The 23,496-nt window shown below is 45.4% G+C and overlaps 6 protein-coding genes across 6 annotated transcripts; 4 read left to right on the top strand and 2 right to left on the bottom strand.

Annotated features, from left to right (window-relative positions):
- Positions 1-663: 663 nt before the first annotated feature.
- Positions 664-1,137, bottom strand: HRG_05172 (uncharacterized protein; the record flags this gene model as incomplete). The annotated part of the gene is made up of 1 exon (XM_044863643.1): positions 664-1,137. The coding sequence occupies one exon, from the start codon at positions 1,135-1,137 to the stop codon at positions 664-666; it is 474 nt and encodes a 157-aa protein (XP_044722257.1).
- A 1,676-nt stretch (positions 1,138-2,813) lies between these two features.
- On the top strand, positions 2,814-3,279 carry HRG_05173 (uncharacterized protein; the record flags this gene model as incomplete). Its single annotated transcript, XM_044863644.1, has 3 exons — positions 2,814-2,880; positions 2,942-3,035; positions 3,156-3,279. The coding sequence occupies 3 exons, from the start codon at positions 2,814-2,816 to the stop codon at positions 3,277-3,279; spliced, it is 285 nt and encodes a 94-aa protein (XP_044722258.1).
- Positions 3,280-3,943: 664 nt separating this feature from the next.
- Positions 3,944-5,041, bottom strand: HRG_05174 (major intrinsic protein; the record flags this gene model as incomplete). Its single annotated transcript, XM_044863645.1, has 2 exons — positions 3,944-4,645; positions 4,727-5,041. The coding sequence occupies 2 exons, from the start codon at positions 5,039-5,041 to the stop codon at positions 3,944-3,946; spliced, it is 1,017 nt and encodes a 338-aa protein (XP_044722259.1).
- Positions 5,042-11,171: 6,130 nt separating this feature from the next.
- HRG_05175 (2OG-Fe(II) oxygenase superfamily domain-containing protein) lies at positions 11,172-12,156 on the top strand (the record flags this gene model as incomplete). Its single annotated transcript, XM_044863646.1, has 2 exons — positions 11,172-11,207; positions 11,266-12,156. The coding sequence occupies 2 exons, from the start codon at positions 11,172-11,174 to the stop codon at positions 12,154-12,156; spliced, it is 927 nt and encodes a 308-aa protein (XP_044722260.1).
- A 5,427-nt stretch (positions 12,157-17,583) lies between these two features.
- On the top strand, positions 17,584-17,877 carry HRG_05176 (uncharacterized protein; the record flags this gene model as incomplete). Its single annotated transcript, XM_044863647.1, has 1 exon — positions 17,584-17,877. One exon carries the CDS (start codon positions 17,584-17,586, stop codon positions 17,875-17,877), a length of 294 nt encoding a protein of 97 aa, XP_044722261.1.
- Positions 17,878-21,918: 4,041 nt separating this feature from the next.
- Positions 21,919-22,693, top strand: HRG_05177 (polyprotein; the record flags this gene model as incomplete). The annotated part of the gene is made up of 2 exons (XM_044863648.1): positions 21,919-22,444; positions 22,476-22,693. The coding sequence occupies 2 exons, from the start codon at positions 21,919-21,921 to the stop codon at positions 22,691-22,693; spliced, it is 744 nt and encodes a 247-aa protein (XP_044722262.1).
- Positions 22,694-23,496: the final 803 nt, after the last annotated feature.

Raw genomic sequence — 23,496 nt, forward strand, 5'->3', positions numbered from 1 at the left:
TTAACGACTGAATATCCAACCCGAAGGACTGCCGGATACCTGCAATTCAACCTAGGGTGACACCCTAGAGTCTCCTTTTCGCCTGCGGCGGGCAATCATCAGTTTCAGCCGCTTCAAACCTACAGTAAGTGTCAGCTATCACGGCGCAAGGTTGTCTCGACACCAAGCGGTGGCGAGTTCAGCCACACACAACGTTGCAAGTTACCACTTGTAACGTGATAACAGCTTCTACAGTATTTTCTTGATGTACAAGAGACCGTTCCAGTCCGCACCCATTTATTTATTTTCTCCCTGAATTCAACCAAGATGTCCTTGCCGACTCGTTTCATGCTCCCTTGTCCAGTTGACAGCTGTAGCTCAGGTCCATGCAGTGTTAATGATGCTTCCCCTCATGTGGCCGTAATGGCTTACACCCGCTACATCAGCTTTACTTACCCCTTTTGGCAACAGAAACAAGGATACTTTAGGTGTGTCGTAGAGGTGTGAGTGGCAGTTTGACAAAAGGGCTTCGATTGAAGTATTGCTATTTTTGGTGAGACACACTTCTGATTTTCCGAATACATATGATAAGTGGGCGAGGCCCAAGACACTAATAACCCCAGACATCAACAATGACGTCTATGCGAAAGAATACAAGCAGTCAATGCAGCCGAGCTCTGCCTTCTAGTGGTGCTTGCCACCGCCACCGATATGGTGGTTGCCACCGCCACCGATATGGTGGTTGCCACCGCCACCGATATGGTGGTTGCCACCGCCACGGCGATGGCCGCCAAATCCACGACCGCGACGGCCGCCAAATCTACCACCAAATCCGCGACCACCGAATCCACCGCCAAAGTAGTCGTTGCAGTAGTCTTCGTCAAAGTAGTAGTTGTAGCAGTCGTCCCAGTCGTTGAAGAAGTCCGGGCCACCTCGCTTGTAGTGGGGGGCGGCATAGCCATCACCGCTGTCGTCCTTGCGGTCGACATCGTAGCCCTTGTTGTAGTCGTCGCCGTAGCCCTTGTTGTAGTCGACATCGTAGCCCTTGTTGTAGTCGCTGCCGTAGCCCTTGTAGTCCTTGCATTCCTTGCCAGTCTCGGCGATGGGGGTAGCGATGGCCATAGCCGCGAACAGAGTAGCGATCGTGAAGAACTGCATATTGAACGAGTGGCAGAGGGCTCTCTGGTTGATGTTTGTTTAAGGATAGATGTGAAAGATAAAATGTGATGCGGATGCTAGAGAACTGACTTATTCCTCGAGGGAAGATAGTTGCATTTATATCTCGCGCTCTGGTCCTGAGTCCGACTAATGGCAAATATTTGCCGGTCGGTTTATAAGAGCTGAATCTCAGCTTCGATAGTCTCAAAAGAAGCACTTTCTCCGGATGTCACGGAGTACGAAATAGCAAACATTCAATAAGCGGCAAAATTTTGCCATTAGTCAGACTTGGGACCAAAGCGTCTCGCGAAGACAGCTTGACAGCATACAATTAGGCATAGGAAGAATGTGGAGCAAGCAAGTTGTGTGTGCTAACTTTGTGTTCTCTTTTTCTCTGTTCTAAGCGAGACCCCCATTTACATCCATTGCTTCCTTCCTCGCTGGTAATTCCGTCGTTATGATCACTCTGTGGCTGGGAGGGCTGGCCAACCTCCTCTTTGCCCTCTTTGCACAGATAAAAGGGTTTCCCACGCAGTAGGGCCTCGAGGAATAGAGCAAAGATAGAAACGTGCAGTATATACAATAAGCTACTACTCTATCCCTTAGCGGCTGATCGGCTGATGACAACCATGTGAGAGATAGGGGTAAAGTCCGAGCCAAGCTACCCGTTTATGGTGTACGGGTAACGGCAATAGATGAAACAAATAAGCGGTTGACATGCAGGCGGAGGTAAATAAAACACGCCCTGGCCGAGTGCTTGTCAAAAAAAGCAAAACTATTTGCTAACTGTAAACTGGAGATTTTAAAGAAAATACGTATGGTGATATTAGTGTCAATTCATCTCTACAACTTTTCTAGAAATTTTAAAATATCTTTTACGTTTTCAGACGCTGCATAAACAGTTTCTAAGAGGAGGCGGAAAAGGGAGCATGCCTCGTGGTTTTCTTTCCACACCGCCTGCGCATGCTCCGTAGAGGCTGATGAGAGGCCACCGGAAAAGCGGCACCGCGCTGGCTTAGAGGAGAGGCTAGGCTAAGCACTGCCGATAATCCCAGTCATTCCCGCCTCAATGCCGGACCTGATTAAGGTACGTTGCCAATTGCAAATAGTATCGTCCTCTACATTAACGAAGCCTACATGACCTAGTCAGGGGTCCAGCAGTCCCCCCTGAATCCTACCAGGGAGACGAATACCCTAGGGGGGATGGTGACCGAAGCCGCGTGGCCTTCTGCCAAGATGTATGGAACATATCGATTTGCCAATGTTGAACGATCCAGCCAGTTAGCATATCGAACCCGCAACGCCAGTTTCAATAAGCGCTTGCGCCGGACAATAGTGACAATATGCACCCGTCGGCTGAGACTAAAATAGGGATTCTTGGTACTAATACGAACTAAATCTCCAGCCGCAATGGAGAGGCAGGGCCGGAATAAGCCAGTGGCCTGATTCTGGTGGGCACCAAAGATAGAAACCACTCAATCTACTCAGTGGATTGCCTTCATTGAGTTGAATAGACCTGATCAACGATGGCCTCCAGTTGAGTTGATCAATTGCGGGTCAAGTTGAGTTGAATGGATGTGGATTGAAGTGCTTCGTACCTTGATGTCCAAGAGACTCAATTTGTCACATGCTAGAGAGGAAATTGGAAAACCGAGTGCTTGATTTCTATCCAAAAGATGGCAAAGAAGTTGGCTTCTTACGGTTGTGTGCAATCAAGCTATAACCTGGAAACAAGACTCTTGGGTTCGTAGTTGAGCTGGACCAGGGCTCCGGAGAACCCGACAACGTAGCCCTGGGAGGCCAGACCGGGGCCGAGGCGACAAGGGCGAGCAGCAGCAGCAGCAGAAGCAGCCGCTGTCCGAGGACGACATTGTGACCGCGTGCCAGGCCGCCAATGTGTGAGACTTTCATCGCCTCTTTCCCGCGGGGGCTGGACACCCCCTGCGGCTCCTATGCCTCTCGCTTTGTGGTGGGCAGCGGCTGCGGCTGATAGATGAGGCGACGAGCGCGCTCGATAGCGAATTGGAAAATGTGGTCAAGCAGACGCTCGACTGGGCCGCCCGCGACGCCGCCGCCGAGCTGGGCTCGCACGACGAGCTCGTCGCCCCGAGGAGGCTGTACTATCAGGTGGTCCTGAGCTAGTCGCTCGACCGCGAGGCGGCCTGGGTTCCGCCTCTTTTCTTTATCCTTCTCTCTTCCCTTGCCTTCCTCCCTTACTCTCGTCTCTAACCGAGCCGTGAAAAAAAAAGAAAAACTAACCGCCGCAGGTGTGCGACGGAGCGTAAAGGGGGCTTCTAGAACAATCTGCTGTGTTTCAGCTATTTTCCCTTGCTCTTCTGCCTTACTCAGAGCCCCGTGTGATACACAGTCACATACCGCAGCGTATACCGGCCCTGAAAGTTCACCAAATCTGCTGTCGGGCTTCATTCGACCTCCACTCCGACAGCTGATTGAGTACGAAGTACGAAGCACTATCCAGATCTGATTCGTTGGGCTCAACGGCGCCTTCTAGCCTTAATCTACGTGCAAGAGCAAGCCCAAGGTCACGCAGCATTCAAGGTATCCTTAACTCATTCCGGGTCGCAGACGCTATCTTCTGTCTAATAAAGTACAGCCTGACCAAGGCGCTGAATGTGAAATTCCGACTTTTCGAAGGTACTGGATAACATTGGCTTCCAGGGGGTGGCCGAGCTATGCGGCCCCCGAGCGTCGTATTACAATATGTTCTTATATCATCGAGGTCCAACCTCGTTTGCGCCGCATACTTTACAATGTTCATTTATGCAGACCGATTGCCTGTTACCTGTTATTCTTTGTTCCAAGAAAAGCGCACGTTGAGATGGGGTGTTGGGGGCCCCAGAGTTCGATTACCGAAGCGTGTGGTCGGTCTGCTGTCCTTTAATGATGGCAGATTGTCGGTGCTGATTTTAATGATGCCGTCGCTTGTGAAGATGTTCCGCGACCCGCTCATTAGGGGTGCAAGGGGGGCAAGGCCGTCGCGGCAGGCCATCTCGATGTCATCCGCATCTTGTCCTGGGTTGGCCGTTCTGTAGTCAAGCCACTTCAGGAGGGTGTACACGGCAAACGCGAGGAGCGCGCCCATGACGGGGCCCAGCCAGTATATCCAGTGGTAGCTGGTGAAGCCCACGAAGATGGCAGGGCCGATGGATCTCGCGGGGTTGATGGAGGTGCCGGTGTAGTTGGTTCCAGCCATGTGTGCAATGAAGACCGAGACGCCGATGCCAATCGGGGCAAGATAAGTGGCCCGGTGCTTCTCAACTGCAAGGAAATATACTGTGAGCACAAGCTGGGCTGTCAGGAACATCTCCAAGAAGAGTCCCTGCGTAAGGTTGGTTTGGGCCCCGAGTGTGTTGGCGACGCTCAAATTACCGGGGAGAAGAGCAAATGTGAGAGCTGAGGCAGCGATGCTGGCTGCTATTTGGGATGGTACGATCAAAAGAGCCCGCCATGGTGAGACGGCGCCGACGAGGACAAGACCGAGTGTGACCTGAATTTCACACCGTTAACACTCACCACTCACTCCTGAAAGGGAAGGGACGCAATGGGACATATTGGGAGATGGACTTACAGCAGGATTAAACATGCCTCCACTGACACGAAAGAATATCCAGACATTGACAGCAAGGGAGGTTCCAAAAGACGCGGCTATGTACAAGAGGGCGGACGGCGACTTCGGCGCATTGGGATCTCCAGGTGCGTTGGTGAGGATGGCGGTTTGTGCGCCGATGAAGGCAAGCAGCAAGAACATCAAGGTCCCGATGAACTCGCCGATGACCACGATCAGGGCATTGCGGGCCTCGCTCGGGATGAAATAATAATAGGTGCCCTGGTCGGTGTGTCTCGAGTCGAGGGGGGTTCGCGGCTGTGAAGAGCGGGCAGCCATTGTGCGACGCTGTTGTTGGACGTTAGAATGAGAGAGCACACCGGGAGCAGCTGTCCCGCGGACAAAGAAATTAAGACGCACGAGTATTCGACAGCGCGTAACCGAGGGGAGGTCATAGGGGCTGTGAAAAGAGTATATATGGCATCGGAAGAAGGCTGGTTGTGGGCTAAGGTGTCTCCGCGGGATAATGATGCTAGAAACGGGGTGCAATCGAGGGACTCGAGGCCGTATTATCAGTTGTGCAACAGGGGCTAGGTTTAGACGTCCACTCGGGAGGCTGTGTGGTGGTTTGGTCTCGGGATCCAGTCAATGGGGTTCAGTATGTCATAGCAAGGCCACCACTCAGAGCGCTTCTCAAATTACACCTGGCCGGGTTTTCATGTCGGCCAAGGCTCCTTTTCATGCCAGCAAAGCTGAATTGATCGTGATTGCCCGTCATGGCGGTAGGCCCCGGCATCGGGGCAAACCAGCATCTTGCAGCAGTTCCGAAACGACGGGGCCACACCTGTTCCTCTCGGCGCACACGACCTGATCTCATGGGGTGGTGGGATGCCCTTCGCGTTTCGCGAGTAAGGGACACGCGCAAGAGCCCTTCGCGGTAAATGCTTGCCGAGCCTCGTGGGGCCCTTGGTATTGGGGCGTGGACAGCCATGAATCTCGCCAGCCTGTCCTGTCCTGTCACCGTCCACCTCGACATTTAATCCGATCTCGATGCGTGTCATTCTGGTTGCTGAATCGAAACTAACGGCCTCTAGTTCCCGGCACGGAAGTGTCAAAGATGCCGCTGGCACCTCGAGGCTGAATCGCACTGAGCAAAGGCCACCCAACTGGATATACAGAGGCATCGTTTTGTGTGCAGTACGCCAGATTTGCCCTGTAATACCTCAGTTTTGCTTAGTCTGGGCTGGAAATCAAAGGGCACCGGAGGGAAGCTCCGGATGGGAGCTGGATGTGTGATTCCAAGCCATTGTTAGCCACAGCACCCGGCCACCCTCCGTGGCTGCAGCACCCACTGACTGACTCCTTACACGCGCCAAGGGCGCCAATGTTTTGGGTCTGGGTGGCAAATTTGTTCCTGATTGGAGCCTCGTGTGTGATTGGCTGTTACGGCCTAGTTTAGCTCACCTACGATGACGATGACCCGAGCTCCCGGCCGAATGGAGAGTCATTCTACGTTTGAATTCATACCCTCGACGCGCAATGTTGAAACCAAACGTCATTCTTGCCATGTCATCTCCCTCAACGGCGGCCACAACCATTGACAAATGTCTCTCGAAAGCAGGAGCAAAGAAAGGCTGTCCAAATAGCCCACCCCGGGCAGGACCAGCAATCAAAGCCTTCCGTCCCGTCTCGGACGGACATGAGTAATTGCACCTCCGATTCTATGTTCCGAGAGGGTGACTAGCAGCGATATGACGTACCTTGGTCTCGTAGGTGGTTCCAAAGAGCCGACAGCTTGGAGACGAGGTCCACAGATTCAATTAACCCGTCAATGCCATGATTCGTCCTGCTAAACTCGTGTCTTCAAGCGGCTCAGATCAGTGGAGAGTTTGCATAACATTCAATAGCCGCTAAAGAAACCACCGTCTGTGGCTTTTTGCCACGGCGGCCCGCCCTCGCGACTCAGCGCGAACTTGGGGAGCGAAGCCGCAAGGAGGCAGCATCACGTATGTGATGTCATATACTGGGCAACTTTCATGATTATCCAAGATCTTGAGAAGCCAGCTTTCCGGTTCGAAATCCTCAAACATCTGTGGATTCCGGTGACGTCGCTTAAGATGTGCCTCTTCAGCCCTTCACCCCCTCATGCTCTTCTCTGGGGCTGCCAATGTTCATCCAGACTCAAAGAAATCATGCGTCCTTCCCCATGAGCCGTAAAGCCCCGAGGAACCAGCATGCTCCTCATATTTCTCCACATTTCTCCCAGTGAGGACTTCCACTCACCGACTCCCGTCCTCTCTAGCCATCCCACCCGCATTTAGGTGTGTAATAGGGGAGGCTACGTCTCTGCCATCTACGGATCCATAAATCCCATGCTAGCAGCTTGGTTACGTCACAATTGTGATGAGTTGCTCATTCACGCTTGGCAGCTGGGAAAAACCACAAGCAATTCAACTGTCATACATTGATGCCTCGTTTTCAGCCGTGACGTCAGACAAGTTGATTCTCTTTATAACGACCGTTTATCTTCGCCATGACTCTACCAGCTGATAGACACCTTGCTGGCTCCTTTATATCACCTCATCATGATTCCTTGGAAATGATTCGACCATCACGTATCATCTGCTCTAGAAAGAAGCGCAGTTTAACTCATACTCAAAGCGGACTGACTTCTAAAGTTCAATATTCCAAATTCCTCCTCCTTTTTCTCTCGTGGGACTGCATCTGTTTGAATACGTTTATTATTCATCTTCCGCACGATCATATGATACCATGTCCTCAAAGCCGGGGAGCTTATTACGAACACCAGTCAGACGTTGAATTTTGACACCACTTCCTAGCACAACCCCCCCATAGATCATGCAACTAGCCTTTAAAATGCCCATTACTTGTCGGATTTGCCTTGAGTGTCGAATCCTGCGCCCCTGGGTTCTGCGCTTTGCCTAGCCATTCCATTGAAAAATCAAACCCTTTTGATTAGAATGCACGAAGCCTTCCATAAATCGTTGCCATGGCATGAATTGGTAGCAGGCGAAATTGATTTCCTTTTCCTCTTTTCTTTCAAAAGAAGAGAAGCACCGACGCAGACAATGCAGGAAACGCCTCCAATTTTTTTTGGCATATTCACGGTCCTGAAAGCGGTCCAAAAATTGAGTGATCATCTCTCCCTGCGACGCCAAGCGTTCCCGACACAGGCCCGGTCCGATTTATCAACCTCGAATCGGAATCGATTAGAACGATCGTGCCTGTTAGCGTCGGTAACGCCAATGCCCGGCGCCCAAGGCCGGCGCACATACAATCTGAATAAGTTAAGCCTGCAACCAGCCGCGACATGATTCAACTCCTCGCCACCCCCTGACACTAACCAATAGAGAGCGCTTAAATGGCCAATTGATGCATGTGGTGACGCCTACCCGGGCGAGCTTCTCGCTTGAGCTCCAATCTCGACGGCCCCTAAGCATCCCCACACAATGCCATCGGTGAATTGACGAACATCGGTTACGAGGAGACGATCAGCAGTCATGAGTTGTAGGGTGGGATGGAGTCATAAAGGTTACGGATCCAGATGGGAAGGCTCAATTGAGTGGAAAAATTGGCGTTAACCCGTCAACTGACGTTCAATAGTATGTGGAAAGATGAAACGGATAAGATAAGGAGGAGAGGGGCAATAACCTTGCATTCCGCAAACCGATCACGCCTTCCGTGACACTTGTTTGTGAGAATAGATTGGAGGGCGAGTCGCTGGACGTCTCCACCTGAACCTCCTGGCTTCAACGTCCCCCATATGCATGCATACAGGTAGGGACAAGTATATGAACTGAACAAACTCCGTAAAATTGGGAGCAACCACAAGTCTTCCAGAAATGTCGAAGAAAACCAGGGCTCACTCCAGTCCCCGACTGACTCTGAAATTGGAAATTGGTATGAGGGACTCCACAAGTTGTGCGGAGGCTAAGCTCCGATTTCTACCCATTGTCCGATCTGCTCGTAAGACCGCAGCGCATTCAATGCTTATGCTCCATGATCCACGCTCCACACAACGATACTTCATTCAAAGCGGAGCCAATAGATCGGATGAGATGTGTCTTTTGGATCAGACTCCCTGCTGAGCTCATGGATGAGCTGGCTCCCACCGTCATACACTTGCATTGAAGCAAGGTGTCGAGAGTCTTTGTATATATCCACGCAGCTCATGGCAGGGAAGCACGTCATACGCTTTCAATAGACCTATGACAGATTTCAGAACCTTCTTGTCCGTGACAGGTTTCTTAAAGACCTCATCAAGGTTGCACGGTCTGGGAATAGCTACGCTTTCGCCGCCCCGAGTCAAGTATACTGACAGGATAGAAAGGAGTCTGAAGAAGTCCCTTGAGCTCTCGCAAGTATAAGGGCGCCCGCTACTGGACCCAAAATAGTAGCAATATTCAAAACATCCCTGCGAAAGACATACTTGGATGGCAGTTGCGCAGAAAGAGTAACGCGCCTGGAGGTGGCAAATTGTAGACCGCTGAGCTAAATAGAACGCCGGCTAAAGCACACGGCCGTATAGTTCATATACCCGTATTCCTGAACGTTGAATGCAGCACGGCTTCTCTCGCCCCGAAACTGCCATCCTCAGAGTGCGGCCTTTGGAACATTACACTTACTTCGACCTGACAGTCTGGAAGCTTGTGTTGCAAACTCCGACGGCCTGTGCACGAGACACTGGTGATTGCCAGAGTCAATATCAAATGCCCTTCAGACTTCTGGTAGCAATCAAAAGTCCGGGTTCATCTGACTACTGCTATGATTACATATGCGTACACGATTTACCATGTCTGGTGCGCTGAGGCCGCTTCCTAGAGCATCGATAGCTTCTCATGAAGGGTTTTTGAAACAAATCATCCAGAGACCACGCAAACAATCCACCACAGCTTTTAGCTTATAGTGTGTCTTTGATACGTGCGAGACATTTGGAAACTTTGACTACATGTTTGCCGTTGAGCCATGGGTAGCCGGATAGACCGAGACCACCAGCTTCGAGCTGGGAGGGTTTGTCATCAATGATACAGATTGCACGATTCTGGTACGTGAGACATGAGCACCAAATGGTGAAAAGCCAAGCTGCAGGTATAGCTACAACTACAATAACTCCGTACTCGTGATATAAATTGAAGCCATAAGCAAATATGAGGAAAAGGAAGACATAGCAAATGCATTAGATCGGGGAGATAAAAGCTGGATCTATCTGGGGCACTGAGAAGCCGGAGTTACATAGTTTAATATTGCTTAAAGCGCGATGCGTGTTCAAAAACTTGAGTAATTTTCCAGACTTGGTTTGCAGCCGATATACGGACTACGTTATCCTTCGTCTTTGTCGTCATGAACAGATATATTTCCATCCAGCACAGTCTGACAATTAGTTCTAAGACTCTTATCAAATTTCTGTACATTTGTTCCGGCGGCAAAAGCAGAATTGCAAGATGGACAAGACGTCATTATCAAGGACAACAATTCTTGACATGTAGTTGTAGCCCCTCCCCTTGGATTCAATGCTTGCTCCCGTATGACATGAATTACGGAATCAAGCCTGATGAACTGATCTCTGGGCAGTGCATCCGAGGACTGCAAGGGCGCCCCTTTCGCGAGACCAGAAGCAGGCTGTCTTCAAGCTACGACTTTTAATGCCTCATATGTAAATGCATGTCTATTCTTATTGTCCCAAGCCCTTACACCATTGTCAAGCTGGTAAAATACCGCTACACCATGCAAAATGAGGGCACCCCCAATAGAGGTGTTACTAACGCGTATTATTGGCCCTTTCTTGTCCTGACAACCATCTTCCTCCACCTCACGCAAAGACGGGCAGCAAGAGGAAGGATTGACTTCCACCTCTACGCTCCAGTGACCAACGATGAAAAGCCGGCTTTGAGCCAGCATACATGAACGCTAGTATGGCATTACCGTGAAAGGAAACAATTCGCAGAGGCATAAAATGCAGCCATATTCTCCGGAATGATTGAATGGCGGCTCTCTCTTCAGGACCAAGTACGTGATGCACAAAGCTTCCAAGACTAAAGCTGGCTAAGTCAGGTTGGAAGAGATTATAAGCTGGATAAGTTTTTCGAGTTAGCGCCTTGGCTCCTGCATATATGGCAGGCATATCTGGGAATCTAACAACTTGACTGGCGTCCACCTCATCCATCACCTGCTCAGCTGTGGCCAAATCGAGGCAGCCGGGGATTACCGACATGTCATCAAATGACATCAGTCTTCTGCTGCGATGTAACCAAGAGCCATGAATCAAGGCTTTGCTATCCAAACCATTAATTGTTCTGGATATTGAGCAATGAGCTCACCCTCTTGCTTTCTATAAGCCCCGCTCCGGATCTTACTTCTCCTCAAGGCTGCTCACAGCATTCTTACACCCATCCTCGACGACATTCACTGTGCCACCTCGCCTTGACCGTCGATTCCTCGAGTTCTAGCAATGGCGACCAAATACGTAGACCGTCCGATCCCACAAGTCAGCACAAAGATTGGATGCTCATTGCTGGTTTGAAGCTGATCCTCTCCTCGCATAGATCTCGCTCGCCGACTTTGATTATCGCGTCAACACTATCACCGAGCAACTCCGCTCTGCTGCCGAAAACGTTGGATTTTTGGCCATTGTGGACCATGGCATCTCTGGAGCTGAAATAGACGCCATGTTTGCGCTCTCGGAATCCTTCTTCAAGCTTCCCGAGACGGCCAAAAAGACTGTGCCAATGACTCCGCTGAACGTCGGTTACGAGTGTAGATCGCAGGTTCGACCATCGACTGGCGTTGCGGACGAAAAGGAATCATATCAGCTTCAATTCGGCGAGAATATGGAGGGCTGGTGGATCAGCGATGAACACTTACCGGGATTCAAAGCAGAGTCTTTGGCCTTCATGCATCGCCTTCAGGGCGTTTCTGAGAAACTGATGGTTTGCTTTGCGAAGATTTTGGACTTCCCGGACGACCACTTTGTAAAGGCGCATGACGTTTCGCGTCCAAACTGCCAATCTGTTCTACGGTTGCTACACTACTTCGAGATACCTAAGAGCAGCGATGGCAAAGTCTACCACCGCGCGGGGGCCCACGTCGATTGGGACTTCCTCACCCTGTTGCTCCAGCGTAAGGATCAGTCAGGCCTAGAAATATGCCCCGGGAGGGAGGTGGTGACGGAATGGGCAGCAGGCGAGGCATGGACCAAGGTGGACTGCGCCCCTGGCCGCATCGTGTGCAATATTGGGGATCTTTTGATGAGCTGGTCCGATGACCGATTCAAAAGCACCTTTCATCGTGTGAAAGCCCCCGTGGAAGAAGGGGACAACTACAACGAGCGATACAGCATCGCCTTCTTCAACCAGCCTTGCACTGATGCACTGATCCAGGGCCCCAGGAAAAAGTACCCCATGGTCAGTGGGAAGGATTTTACGACAAAAGTGTAGGTTCACCGCAAATGTGCTTCCATTTTTAGAGGAAAAGCTTCCATTTCTAGAGGATAGGCTGCTCTTTTCGGAGGACATTTTGCGAAGCGCCGGCGGCGGGGCGTGTGCTATTTGTCCCCACCCCTCCGCTATAGCTCCGAGGTGCCCCGCTATCCCCGGCCGCGTCGACCCCTTAATTAAACCGCTAGTATGCTAATTTTAATAGCGTTAGAATATATTAATTAATAGATAATATGCTATTTAGCTAATTTTTTTTGCTTAAATCCCTAGAAGAATAGGATATATAAGAGCAAAGTATAGCGGTACTAAAAAGCTTACCGCGAGCTTAGCACTCCCTAGCCTACTACTAGTCGAAGCGCGAGCGACTTTAAAAATATAGGGCTATTAAAAAGCGGCACGCCGAGATAACGAAAGTTAATATATATAGAGTAAAATAGAAATAGATAAGGTAAGCTACCTTTTCTATTATATTTAAGTAATAAGCTAATAAGACTAGATACTATATATACCTATTAGTCGATCCGCTTAATTATCTTATAGAATCGATAAAGGAAGATATTATAATATTTTTAAAGTAGATACTTAACTTATATTAAAGGATTTATAAGAGAAGTACTATATATACCTATAAAAGAATTTTTTTCTAGGTATACTAGAAGTCTATTAAAGCTAATTTTAGTAAGTAGGTAAATAAAGAGATTAATAATATAAGTTTTATCTTAATCGTAGAAGTTTATATATTATATAATTAGCTTACTACTTAATAGTATATTAATAGGTATTTAACTATTTATTATAAGCTTAATACGTTAATAAATAAGAAGCCTATAATAGGTATTAACGATATATATCTTATATAGTATTATTATTAGGTCTATAATACTTTAGTTTTCCTTAATAAGCGCTAGTATATATAGTTAGCTTTCTAGGTTTTACTTTAAGCGTATATAGCTATACGGCCTAGAGTACTCGCTTATAAGCGACTTAATAAGAACGCTATTAACGACTACTACTTTAGCTATAAAGATAAAGCGACTTAGGTAGACTATATAGATAAATTTAACTTAAAAGATAATAATTTTAAGATAATTTACTATAAGGATATCTAGCTACTCCTCCTTAAAAACCTAGAGGGAGGAAGGGATCTTCTAGCTATAGAGGTAACGCTTAGGTATATAAAAGGATAGGAACGAAGAGAAAACCTATAAGTAACTCCTTAGCTCTTATACTAACCCTAGCTTATACTAGGTTCCTAGAAAAACCTTTATCTTCTATAAGGTTAACGACTTATTATTTAATACTATACTTTATCTTTTAGCCCTTATACTTCTCGACTAAGTATTTAAAGCGAATATCTAGAAAGTAAACGACTTCTATTAAATTAAAGTCCTATCCCTATAATACTCTTTAAAGTTTTATTAGCGGAAGAGTATAAGAGATATACCGATATTTCGGCAAGCTATATTAACGAATAATAAAGTAGTCCGTATATCTAAAACTAAAGCGCTCCGTTACTATACCTATCTCTACTATTTATAGAGACTAAGGCTTATAATAAGCTTTATATAGATCCTAAATCCGTACTATATTCGCCGAGGGTTAAGAGAAGCGGTTAAAAGTATATAATTAAGTTAGTATATAGCTTTATTCGCTAACCTTTCTAAGTACTATAATATAAGTATAACTATAGTAAGTTATATACTATATTAACGCGGCGACTTACTAAGCCTATATTAATTAAAGAGTTTAGTATAAGCGGCGTTCCTAAGACGCCCCTTAAATAAGGTTTATTAAAAGCGGCTAGCTATATAAGCTAATATATTAATCCTAGGGCACTAACTATAAGAATATACCCTTATATTCCTATTTTACTGTTATAAAGAAATAATAGGCATAGGGAGGCTTTATAGAATAAGCTAGTAAAAAGAGGCTCTATAATACAGTCTAAGGGAATAACCCTTAAAAGATAAAGACCTCTACTAGACATCTATACCTTCCTCTAGGAAAAGCGGGTCAGGATAAGCCTATCCTTACAAACAAAAATATACATAAAATGCATAAGTCAATTACGAGCAGAACGGAAACCCTATTGCCTATTTTGGCCTAGCGGTTCCGAAGATATCCGCGATACGAGAATAGGTGGGGCATAGAACATTCTAGTTAAATCCACTACTCATGCTAGAACCCATAGTCTTACATTAACCATCACGCCACAATCAGACCACCTACTAAGTTAGGAAGATATACTATAGATAGAGCTTTTCAAGCACTATAGAATGTGCTAGAAAGCTAACTAATTGGTCTACTAGTAGGCGAGCAATAGTCTATAAAAGACGAAGGATTTCCCTAGGAGTAGTAGATAGAATAAGTAAGTTTATAAGCATCCTTTATAACGCTATTCTTTCAATATATTATTCAGCCCCTTATATGCTCGTTATAAATTCCGGATAAAATCCTACCCTATACTCCTTCGACCGATCTTTCCGCTTACGTTATCGATTGCCCGATTCTACGCTTATTGCTTATACCTTCTTACACTAACTAATACTTATTATAACTATAGCTATTAAGCCGCTAACGGTCGACCGCGTTAAGCACGTAATATAGTTTAATAGATAAATAGTTAGTATAACTATCTAATAAATATAGGATTAAGGGGATCGTAGAGACCTAAGTAATCTAGGATTAATAAGATTACTATACTCTATATAATCTAACGTTAGGGACTATAGCTAGGCCTATAATCTAAGGATAGTCTCTATAAGTATATATAGCTACCTACTTTTACTCCTTTAAATAGATAGCTCGATAGCTTTTAATATAATTATTACGATCTTTATTATAATCTTATCTTTAATTCCGATTACTTAATTACCTAGTTATAGTCTATAGTCTATAACCTCTAACTTATTACTAACGTAATATACTTATTATTACTTAGACTACGCCCTATTATATCTATTAATATAAACCCCTTAATAGGTTTATCCCTTAGGAATAATACTAGTCGTTATATATTAAAAGCTCTTATTTAGTATAATACTATATTACTCTAAGTAATATCGTAACTATTAATATACCTATATAATAAGCTAGATTAACTAACTTTAGAACTACTATATCGCCTTAGGATATAATATATAAGATTATTACCCTTCGATATAAAGTATAGTTACTTAGGAATAAAGGAGGTAATAGATAAGTTAGGGACCTTAGAGAAGTAGTTAAACTAAAATAGCTAGGACTATTTAACGGTACTTATAGTATGCTTTAAGACTTTCTTACTTAACTTAAGGCCTACTATTAGTTTTACCTTACTTAACTCTTAGACTTAGTTAAAAAGGTACTTTATATAGGAAATTATTTATCTAGAATAGTACTTACTTAGTTTAGACCTATTATAAGGGACTTTCTCGATAATAAACTAACGTAATAAGATAATAAGATAGATAAAGTCTTTATTAGTTTCTAAGAATTTAAAGAAGCTATTATAAAGGTATTTAGAATAACTAATAAGGAATAAGAAGCTAAATAAAAACTTTAAGAACTTTAATAAAGGATCTAAGTATTAGATTATACTATAAAGTTCTATTAAGTTACCTTAAAGCTTAATTTAGATAATACACCTTTTATATTACGATTTTATAATAGGCTTAAAGAAGAAGTTAAGGACGAGCTTTATAAGGAAAATCGACTTAATAACTTCTTAGACTATATTACTATAGTAGTATAAATCGGCGATAGATAGTATATATAACGCTAAGAAAAGAAATAAGGAAGAGGAAACTAAAACCCTTCTTATAGGAATAACTTTAACCGACGTACTAACTATAAAAAGAAGCATAAAACTCCTATTACCTACGCTTATATAATTAACCTAAGTAAGATAGATCTAAACGTAATATAGAAAAGTAAAGGAAAGTATTTTAATTATAAAAAACTTAGATATTACTTTAAAGAATATAGATAACTTTATAAGGAGAAGAAAACCTATTAAGTACTAGCCTTAAAAGGTAAGAAATACTTAAACGCTATTAATAGATAGGAACTAAAGTATAAACTCCTTAGTTAGACTATATACTATAACGATAAATATATAGTATACTTAAGCGATAAGAATAGTATTAGATAGTTCTTAAAGCTATTAAAGAAAACCCTTATAATAATATAATAAAGGGATCTTAAAATATAGAAATAAGTTAAATTTATAAAACTAGAATACCTTTATCTTAAAGGAGTCTCTTAAGACTAAATTAAAAAGAATAGTAAACGATTCTAAGAAGATATATAAAATAAAAATTAATAATAATAATAAGTAGTTTATAAATAATATAATAAAGAAGATATAGATATAGCCCTTATATTTATAAAACTTAGATAATAACTTAAGGAGGAATAATAAAGTATTAACGATATAAGCTTTAAAGAATAAGAAATACTTAGAGAAATAGAAAATAAGAACGAACTTATACTACTACCCTTACTATTAAGGGAAAATACTATAATTAAAAAATACGCTTTATACTTTAAAGAATTTAAAGAAATACTTAAAATTAAAACTTAATAAATACCTTAAATTCTTATAGAAAACTAATAAGCTATATTAATTTAGTATTAACCGGTACTATATAAAAGAGACTATACTATAGCTACTACTATAGTTAATACCTTTTTAGCTTTATAATAAGAATAGTAACTATAAGAAGAATTTAAAGATAATCTATTAATACTACTTACTTATAAGTACTATAAGTATATTTTATAGATATTATACGTTTACTGTAGGAATGTATCTATCTAGTGGTGTGACCAACCATGGTTGGCACGTGACCCGTACGGTCACGTGTGCGGCTGAGGGCAGCGTGCCCCCTTTCTCCACGCTGGCCTCTGCCTCCTTAGATAGAGAATCAAGACGAATACAACATCACAGGTTAACCCTAGTACCGTCTCATTGCAGCAGCTGCCGCAGGTGCCTACCCACACTGATCAGTGACCGGCCCACGCCCGTCACAGACAGCTAAGTAGAAGAGACAAATTCCTCAACCTTCGAAGGTGCTATAGTCCGCGTCACTTTACTGTGGCCCTGAGTAGCGCTCAGAAGAAGGTTATTTGTGCTAAGAACAAGGAATCTCCCGCTGGTTTGCCCAGCCGCGCGAGAGTCCTTCCAACTGTTGATTACGATCGCCCGCTAGTTTGCCTAGCCGTGAGCACCGGAATCGACAGGCGACCACATCGCAAACAACTAGTAAGAACGTTCGACCCTTGACGTTAAGTAGCAAGATCCCCGTCAGTTCAGTCTGGCCGCGAACGACCTACTTAGTACGCGACGCTCGACCTCCTATTAGCGACAACTCGTATACGAAGAGACCAATACGAACCCCACATCGTCTCATTCATTTGATCACGATAGCCCCGACCGCCCGAGCTATGTCCCCAGAAGCCCAGCTCGAAGAAATATGCGACCAGATGCAGGCACTAGACATCCAAGCATCCGCATTCCGACAAATTAATATCGACCTTTGGGACAACGATATCACACACGACGAAAAGGACAAGATCGCAGTAACGACATATGTGGCAAAGTTCATATTCATCGTTCAATCTGGCAGTGATCAAGGATACGACCTCCTTGGTTACTTCCAACAGCATTTTGAAGAATGGACCGAAGACACATGGGACCGCGCCCGAATGAATACAAGAGAGCCCTCAGGAAACTACTAAGGAAAGAGGTATCTACACAGGTTCACAAAGGGGAAATTCGCAACACAATTTCTCATATTACAAACTATCGAGAACCCACAAACCTGGCCAGAGCAGGAGTTTACGGAGATGGTGTTTGATGAGAGGACTGCTGCCTTCAGGAGGCAGACAGCATTACTAGGATCAAATGCTTCCACTAATCCCCATCCGTCTCAACCTCCTTCACCATCAGTTACGCCCTTAGCAGCACCTCATCAAGGTCTTAACGAACCACAACCTATTAAGACCCTAACGAGCCCTCCTAACGCACCTACTCCTGCTCCGACTATCCAAGATAAACCTGCTCCGACCTCTCTTACTATTCATCCGACTTCCTACCGCTTCCAGAACCCCGATCTCGTCCAACCCGTCACCAACCCCATCCCCGAACACTTATCCGGCCCTGCAACCTTTGGAGAATACATGAAACTCCCCCCGGATAACATCCCGAACGCTATCGTCGATAGCGACATCCAGCAGAAGTTTATGAAGACCTGGAACAAAGATCGGAACTACACAGGAGAGCCGTACGATCTCCTGATGATAAGCTCCGCCTCTTCTTAAGCAACTGCTCTCATATCCAAGTGAAACCGTCACAATTTCACGCACTCTTTCCCCGGATCCTTGATGGAAGAGCCCAAAGATTCTATCTTGATAAGATCACATGGGCTACGACGTTCCGACAAGCGTATGATATCTTCAAACAACACTTTGACACGGAAGTCAACCATGTCCACTACCATACTGACTGGACAACAATAACCTTTAACTCCATCCGTGCCCAAGATGCTTCGAAGACCCCACGAAGTGCTTCAAATCCTCTTTGATAAGCTTCAGCTCTGCCAACGAGCCCTTGGCAGGGAGTACGCAGGAGACCTCCAACTGCGTACAACGCTTATGAAAGCATGCCGTGGAGTACCCGAACTCCAATACGCTCTTTTCAAACCCGCCGATAACGTCGAGCACCTTTTGCAGATCTTCGTGCATCCGTTGAAACCCATCTTGCCCTCATAACAACTTCTCAATTTCCCTTGACTTTGCTGGATCATTTGATCATAACGATCCACACCATCAGTACTACCTCGACCGTCGATACAATAACAACCGCTCTCGAGGTAGATACGGATATTCAGGTCAACGACCCAGCCGCGGATACAGACAAAGCTACAACCGTGGAAACTACCGGCCTCAAAGCCGTAGTAACTACAATCATAGCTACAGTAACCGAAACTGGACGAAGAAGTGTTTTGTTTGTGGACAAGAAGGCTGTTGGTCAACTAAACACTCTACGGATGAACGGCAAAAGGCCAAGGACCAACATATCACTCAATGTCACTTCATAGGTGTACAACTCACGGACATCGGAGGCTATATTCTAGACTACGAAGGTCATGAGATGAGCAGCTTTGATGACACTGAAGATACATGGGAAGAACATGACAATAGCACCAACGATCACCCGGAACAATGGCAAGCAAGCCAAATGCTCTGTCAACAGGCATTCAATCATTTGATCACAGGAGAAGACGTCTATCAGACGGATCAAACCGTTGTTCCAGCCTCGCAATTTATTATTGAAGATCGCTATTCAAGGGATAGATTCCAGGCATCATGATCGACACAGGTGCAGCAACATTTTCCACAGCAGGATACTCTCAGTACATCGCCCTACAACGAGAAGACCCTTCTGTAGCTCTCGACAGCTCCACATCCGGCCAGGCCTCCATCAAATTCGGCAACAGCGACGCCATCCACTCCTCGGCACAGTCGCCCTTAACACACCCCTCGGAAGGATCACGTTCCACGTCCTTCAAACCCCAACTCCCTTTTTGCTCTGCCTTGCTGATATGGACCGGCTTGGTATCTATTTCAACAACATCACAGATACCATCAATTGTACTAATCATTGTACTAATCGCCCTACAAGCATTCCAGTCGTACGCAAATGGGGACATCCCTGGTTCTTCCTTACGAAAGATGAAGAGTCCATCTCGTTTCTTACGGAAACAGAGATTCGTACACTTCACCGACGCTTTGGACACCCAGCAGTCCCTAGGCTCCATCACCTCTTGAAGCAAGCCGGGCACAGTGACGTCTCGATAGACACATTAGAGACTATCTCTAAGTTCTGTCACCACTGTCAAATGCACTCACAAGCCCCACGCCGCTTCAAGTTCACCCTTAACGATGATCAAGAGTTCAACTACGAAATCATCGTTGATGTGATGCACCTAGGAACACCACAACGCCCTGTTCTACGTTGTGGACTCAGCTACTGCTTTCCAAGGAGCCAGATTTTTACCGTCAATGTCAGCTAAAGATACATGGAGACCCTCCGGACCCTCTGGATCGACACGTATCTTGGACCTCCTGATACCCTCCGTCATGATGCAGGAACTAACTTTGCTTCTCTCGAATTCCGGAACGAAGCAAAGATTATGGAATCAAATGCTCTCAAGTACCTGTTGAGACGCATTGGTCCATTGGAAAGATTGAACGCTATCACGCACCCTCCGACGCGCCTTTAACATCCTCCATGCTGAGATTGGCCACACCACTTCCGCCGAAACAGTCCTTCAAATGGCTGTTAAAGCAATCAATGATACGGCAGGACCTGACGGTCTTGTGCCTACGTTGCTTGTTTTCGGCGCATACCCTCGCGTATCTACAGACTCGCCCCCTTCCGCTTCCACCTCAAAAGATCGGAAGCTATGCAGAAAGCGATGAAAATGCTCCGCCAACTCTCGGCAGAAAGACGAGTTAAGGATGCCCTCCATGCACGCAACGGCCCGAGCACGACAGAAGTGCTATCCCTCCCGCTGCAAAGTGAAGTTCGCGTTTGGAGAGAAAGACGGTTGGCAAGGACCCTTCAAGATTGCATCGATTGATACCCATAACATCACCATTGACACAGTCAACGGCCCCAAGTCTTTCGATCGACCCTTGTACAACCGTATCTGCGTGATGATACCACTCTTTCCGACCCTACACACACAGACCCTCAGGCATTCGTTCAGATCTTAATGAACAACCGGCTCAAGACCCCGTTAAGACCCTAACGGACCTGCCTGCCCGACCCGAACCCCGCCCCGCAGAGGACGCCCACCAGGATCAAAGAACAAGCCAAAGGATTTGATCATGATGGCCCAAGCCGTAGACCAGAGCTTCTTGACCCAAAAGGAGGAAGATGCACAAGCTCTTTCCCTCAAGCTACGGTCTGATGGCATAATCACCTCTCCTGGTGACCCTTCGAAGAATCCGATAACAAAGAGATTACTGACCTCGTTGGCCGCGGTGTATTCCAATTTGAACGATACGATCAAATGAGTCATGGAAACTATAGAATCTTTCGCTCTCGAATGGTTCGTGAAGTCAAAGGAATCAACACTAAGCCCTACGAAAAGTCTCGACTTGTTATTCAAGGACATAACGACTTTGAGAAGACCACCCTCCTGACGCAATCTCCGACAATTCAACGCGTTAGCCAGAGACTCATCCTCGCTATTGCCCCGGACTTCTTCAAAACTACGGCATAACCCTCTCCCTCCGTGATATCACTCAGGCATACCCGCAATCCCAGACCAAGCTTTCCGGACCATTCTTACGTATTTGCCCACGGAACTACAAGGCAAATACCCTAACGGAACAATTATTCGTGTTATTAAGCCCCTGTACGGTATCGCAGAAGCCGGAGTCCATTGGTTCCGCACATATCAGCAGCATCACCTCGAAAAGCTGGATATGTCTACCTCCACCTATGACTCCTGCCTACTGATTTCGAATACTGGCCCTGACACGCTCGGTATTGTTGGAATGCAAACTGATGACACCCTCATCCTTGGAACGAACAACTTTTCTACCCGTGAAGAAGAAGAGCTACAAAAGGCAGAATTTCGTTCCAAGCCCAAGACTGACATCACATACGGAACAACGGTTGACTTTAATGGTGCAAGACTGACGTTGCTGAATAATAACCCCCTTAAGAAAGGATCCTTTACTTCAACAGAAGGGACAAGCAGCAAAATGACCACCATTGACCCTAAAGCAATTGATCGTCACCAGCGCTACGTTGAGGAACGAGCGCGAGCCTCATACATTGCTTCAATTGCTCAACCGGAAGCTTCTTTCGATGTTTCAGTCGCCGCCCAAGTACAGACCCCTGAGGATAAAGATTACGCAATTTTGAACAAGCGACTGCAATGGCAAATGGATCACCAACTACGTGGCCTCACGTACAAACCAATTGATCTAGCTACTGCAAAGCTGATGGTTTTCACCGATGGTTCTTTCGCAAACAACAAGGACTTATCCTCCCAACTAGGATTCGTCATTGCCCTCGTTAACGAGACAAACCACAAAGAAAAACAGTTCGAGATTAGTGGTAACATCGTACACTGGAGTTCAACAAAGTGCAAACGTGTTACCCGTAGCGTCCTAGCATCAGAGATCTACGGTATGGCCAACGGATTCGACATAGGCATCTCCCTTGCGATGACTATGAAGATAATTACGGAACGACTCAACCTTCCTCCTATCCCTCTCATCGTCTGTACGGATTCGTACTCTCTACGAATGCCTAGTCAAGCTCGGTACGACGAAGGAAAAACGATTGATGATTGATATCATGGCCCTTCGCCAGTCATACGAGAAGAGAGAGATAACAGATATTCGTTGGATCAACGGCGCAGACAACCCAGCAGATGCAATGACGAAAGCATCACCAAACCGAGCCCTGGAACGCTTCATCGATACCAATAGTCTGACAATTCGAGTCGAAGGATACGTACAACGTTCCTAACCGCTCCTATACCTATGATCAAATGATTGCTCCTATCAGGAAGACCCTTCACTTCTTCCCAGATATCTACAGCTAAGAACAAGACGTCGGACCCACTTTTTGGCAATAATGACACACGCCCTCACGGCACATTCCTTCACGGCCTTAACGCTACTATCCTTTAGACCCGTTCAAGGTGTTGCTGTGCTTCTCACAGCAAAAGAAGAGTTGCCTGTGTAGGAATGTATCTATCTAGTGGTGTGACCAACCATGGTTGGCACGTGACCCGTACGGTCACGTGTGCGGCTGAGGCAGCGTGCCCCCTTTCTCCACGCTGGCCTCTGCCTCCTTAGATAGAGAATCAAGACGAATACAACATCACAGGTTAACCCTAGTACCGTCTCATTGCAGCAGCTGCCGCAGGTGCCTACCCACATTTACCTAGATTATATAATATACTTTTAGATAAAGGTATAATATAATACTTTCTTAGTTAAGTTTAAGGGATAAGTACTTTTAAAACCCTACTTAAGTATAAAACTAAACTACTAGAAAATCGATTAACGCTACCTAAACGATTAAGTTATATTATTAGAACCTAATTATAGTATAATACTTAAATACTACGATAATTATAGTTTATTAATAAGATATCTTTTAGAGATATATAAAATCTATAAATACGCTAAAATAAAAAAATAGTATAACGCTACTTACTTTAAGGTATCTAAACCCTTAATATTCTAAAGACTTATATAATAAGTTAAATATAATAAAGAAGATTATAACGAATATATATACTTAAACTATAGAGTTTATAAATA

The sequence above is a fragment of the Hirsutella rhossiliensis genome, assembly GCF_020360975.1.
Source record: "Hirsutella rhossiliensis strain HR02 chromosome Unknown scaffold00004, whole genome shotgun sequence".
NCBI lineage: Eukaryota > Fungi > Ascomycota > Sordariomycetes > Hypocreales > Ophiocordycipitaceae > Hirsutella > Hirsutella rhossiliensis.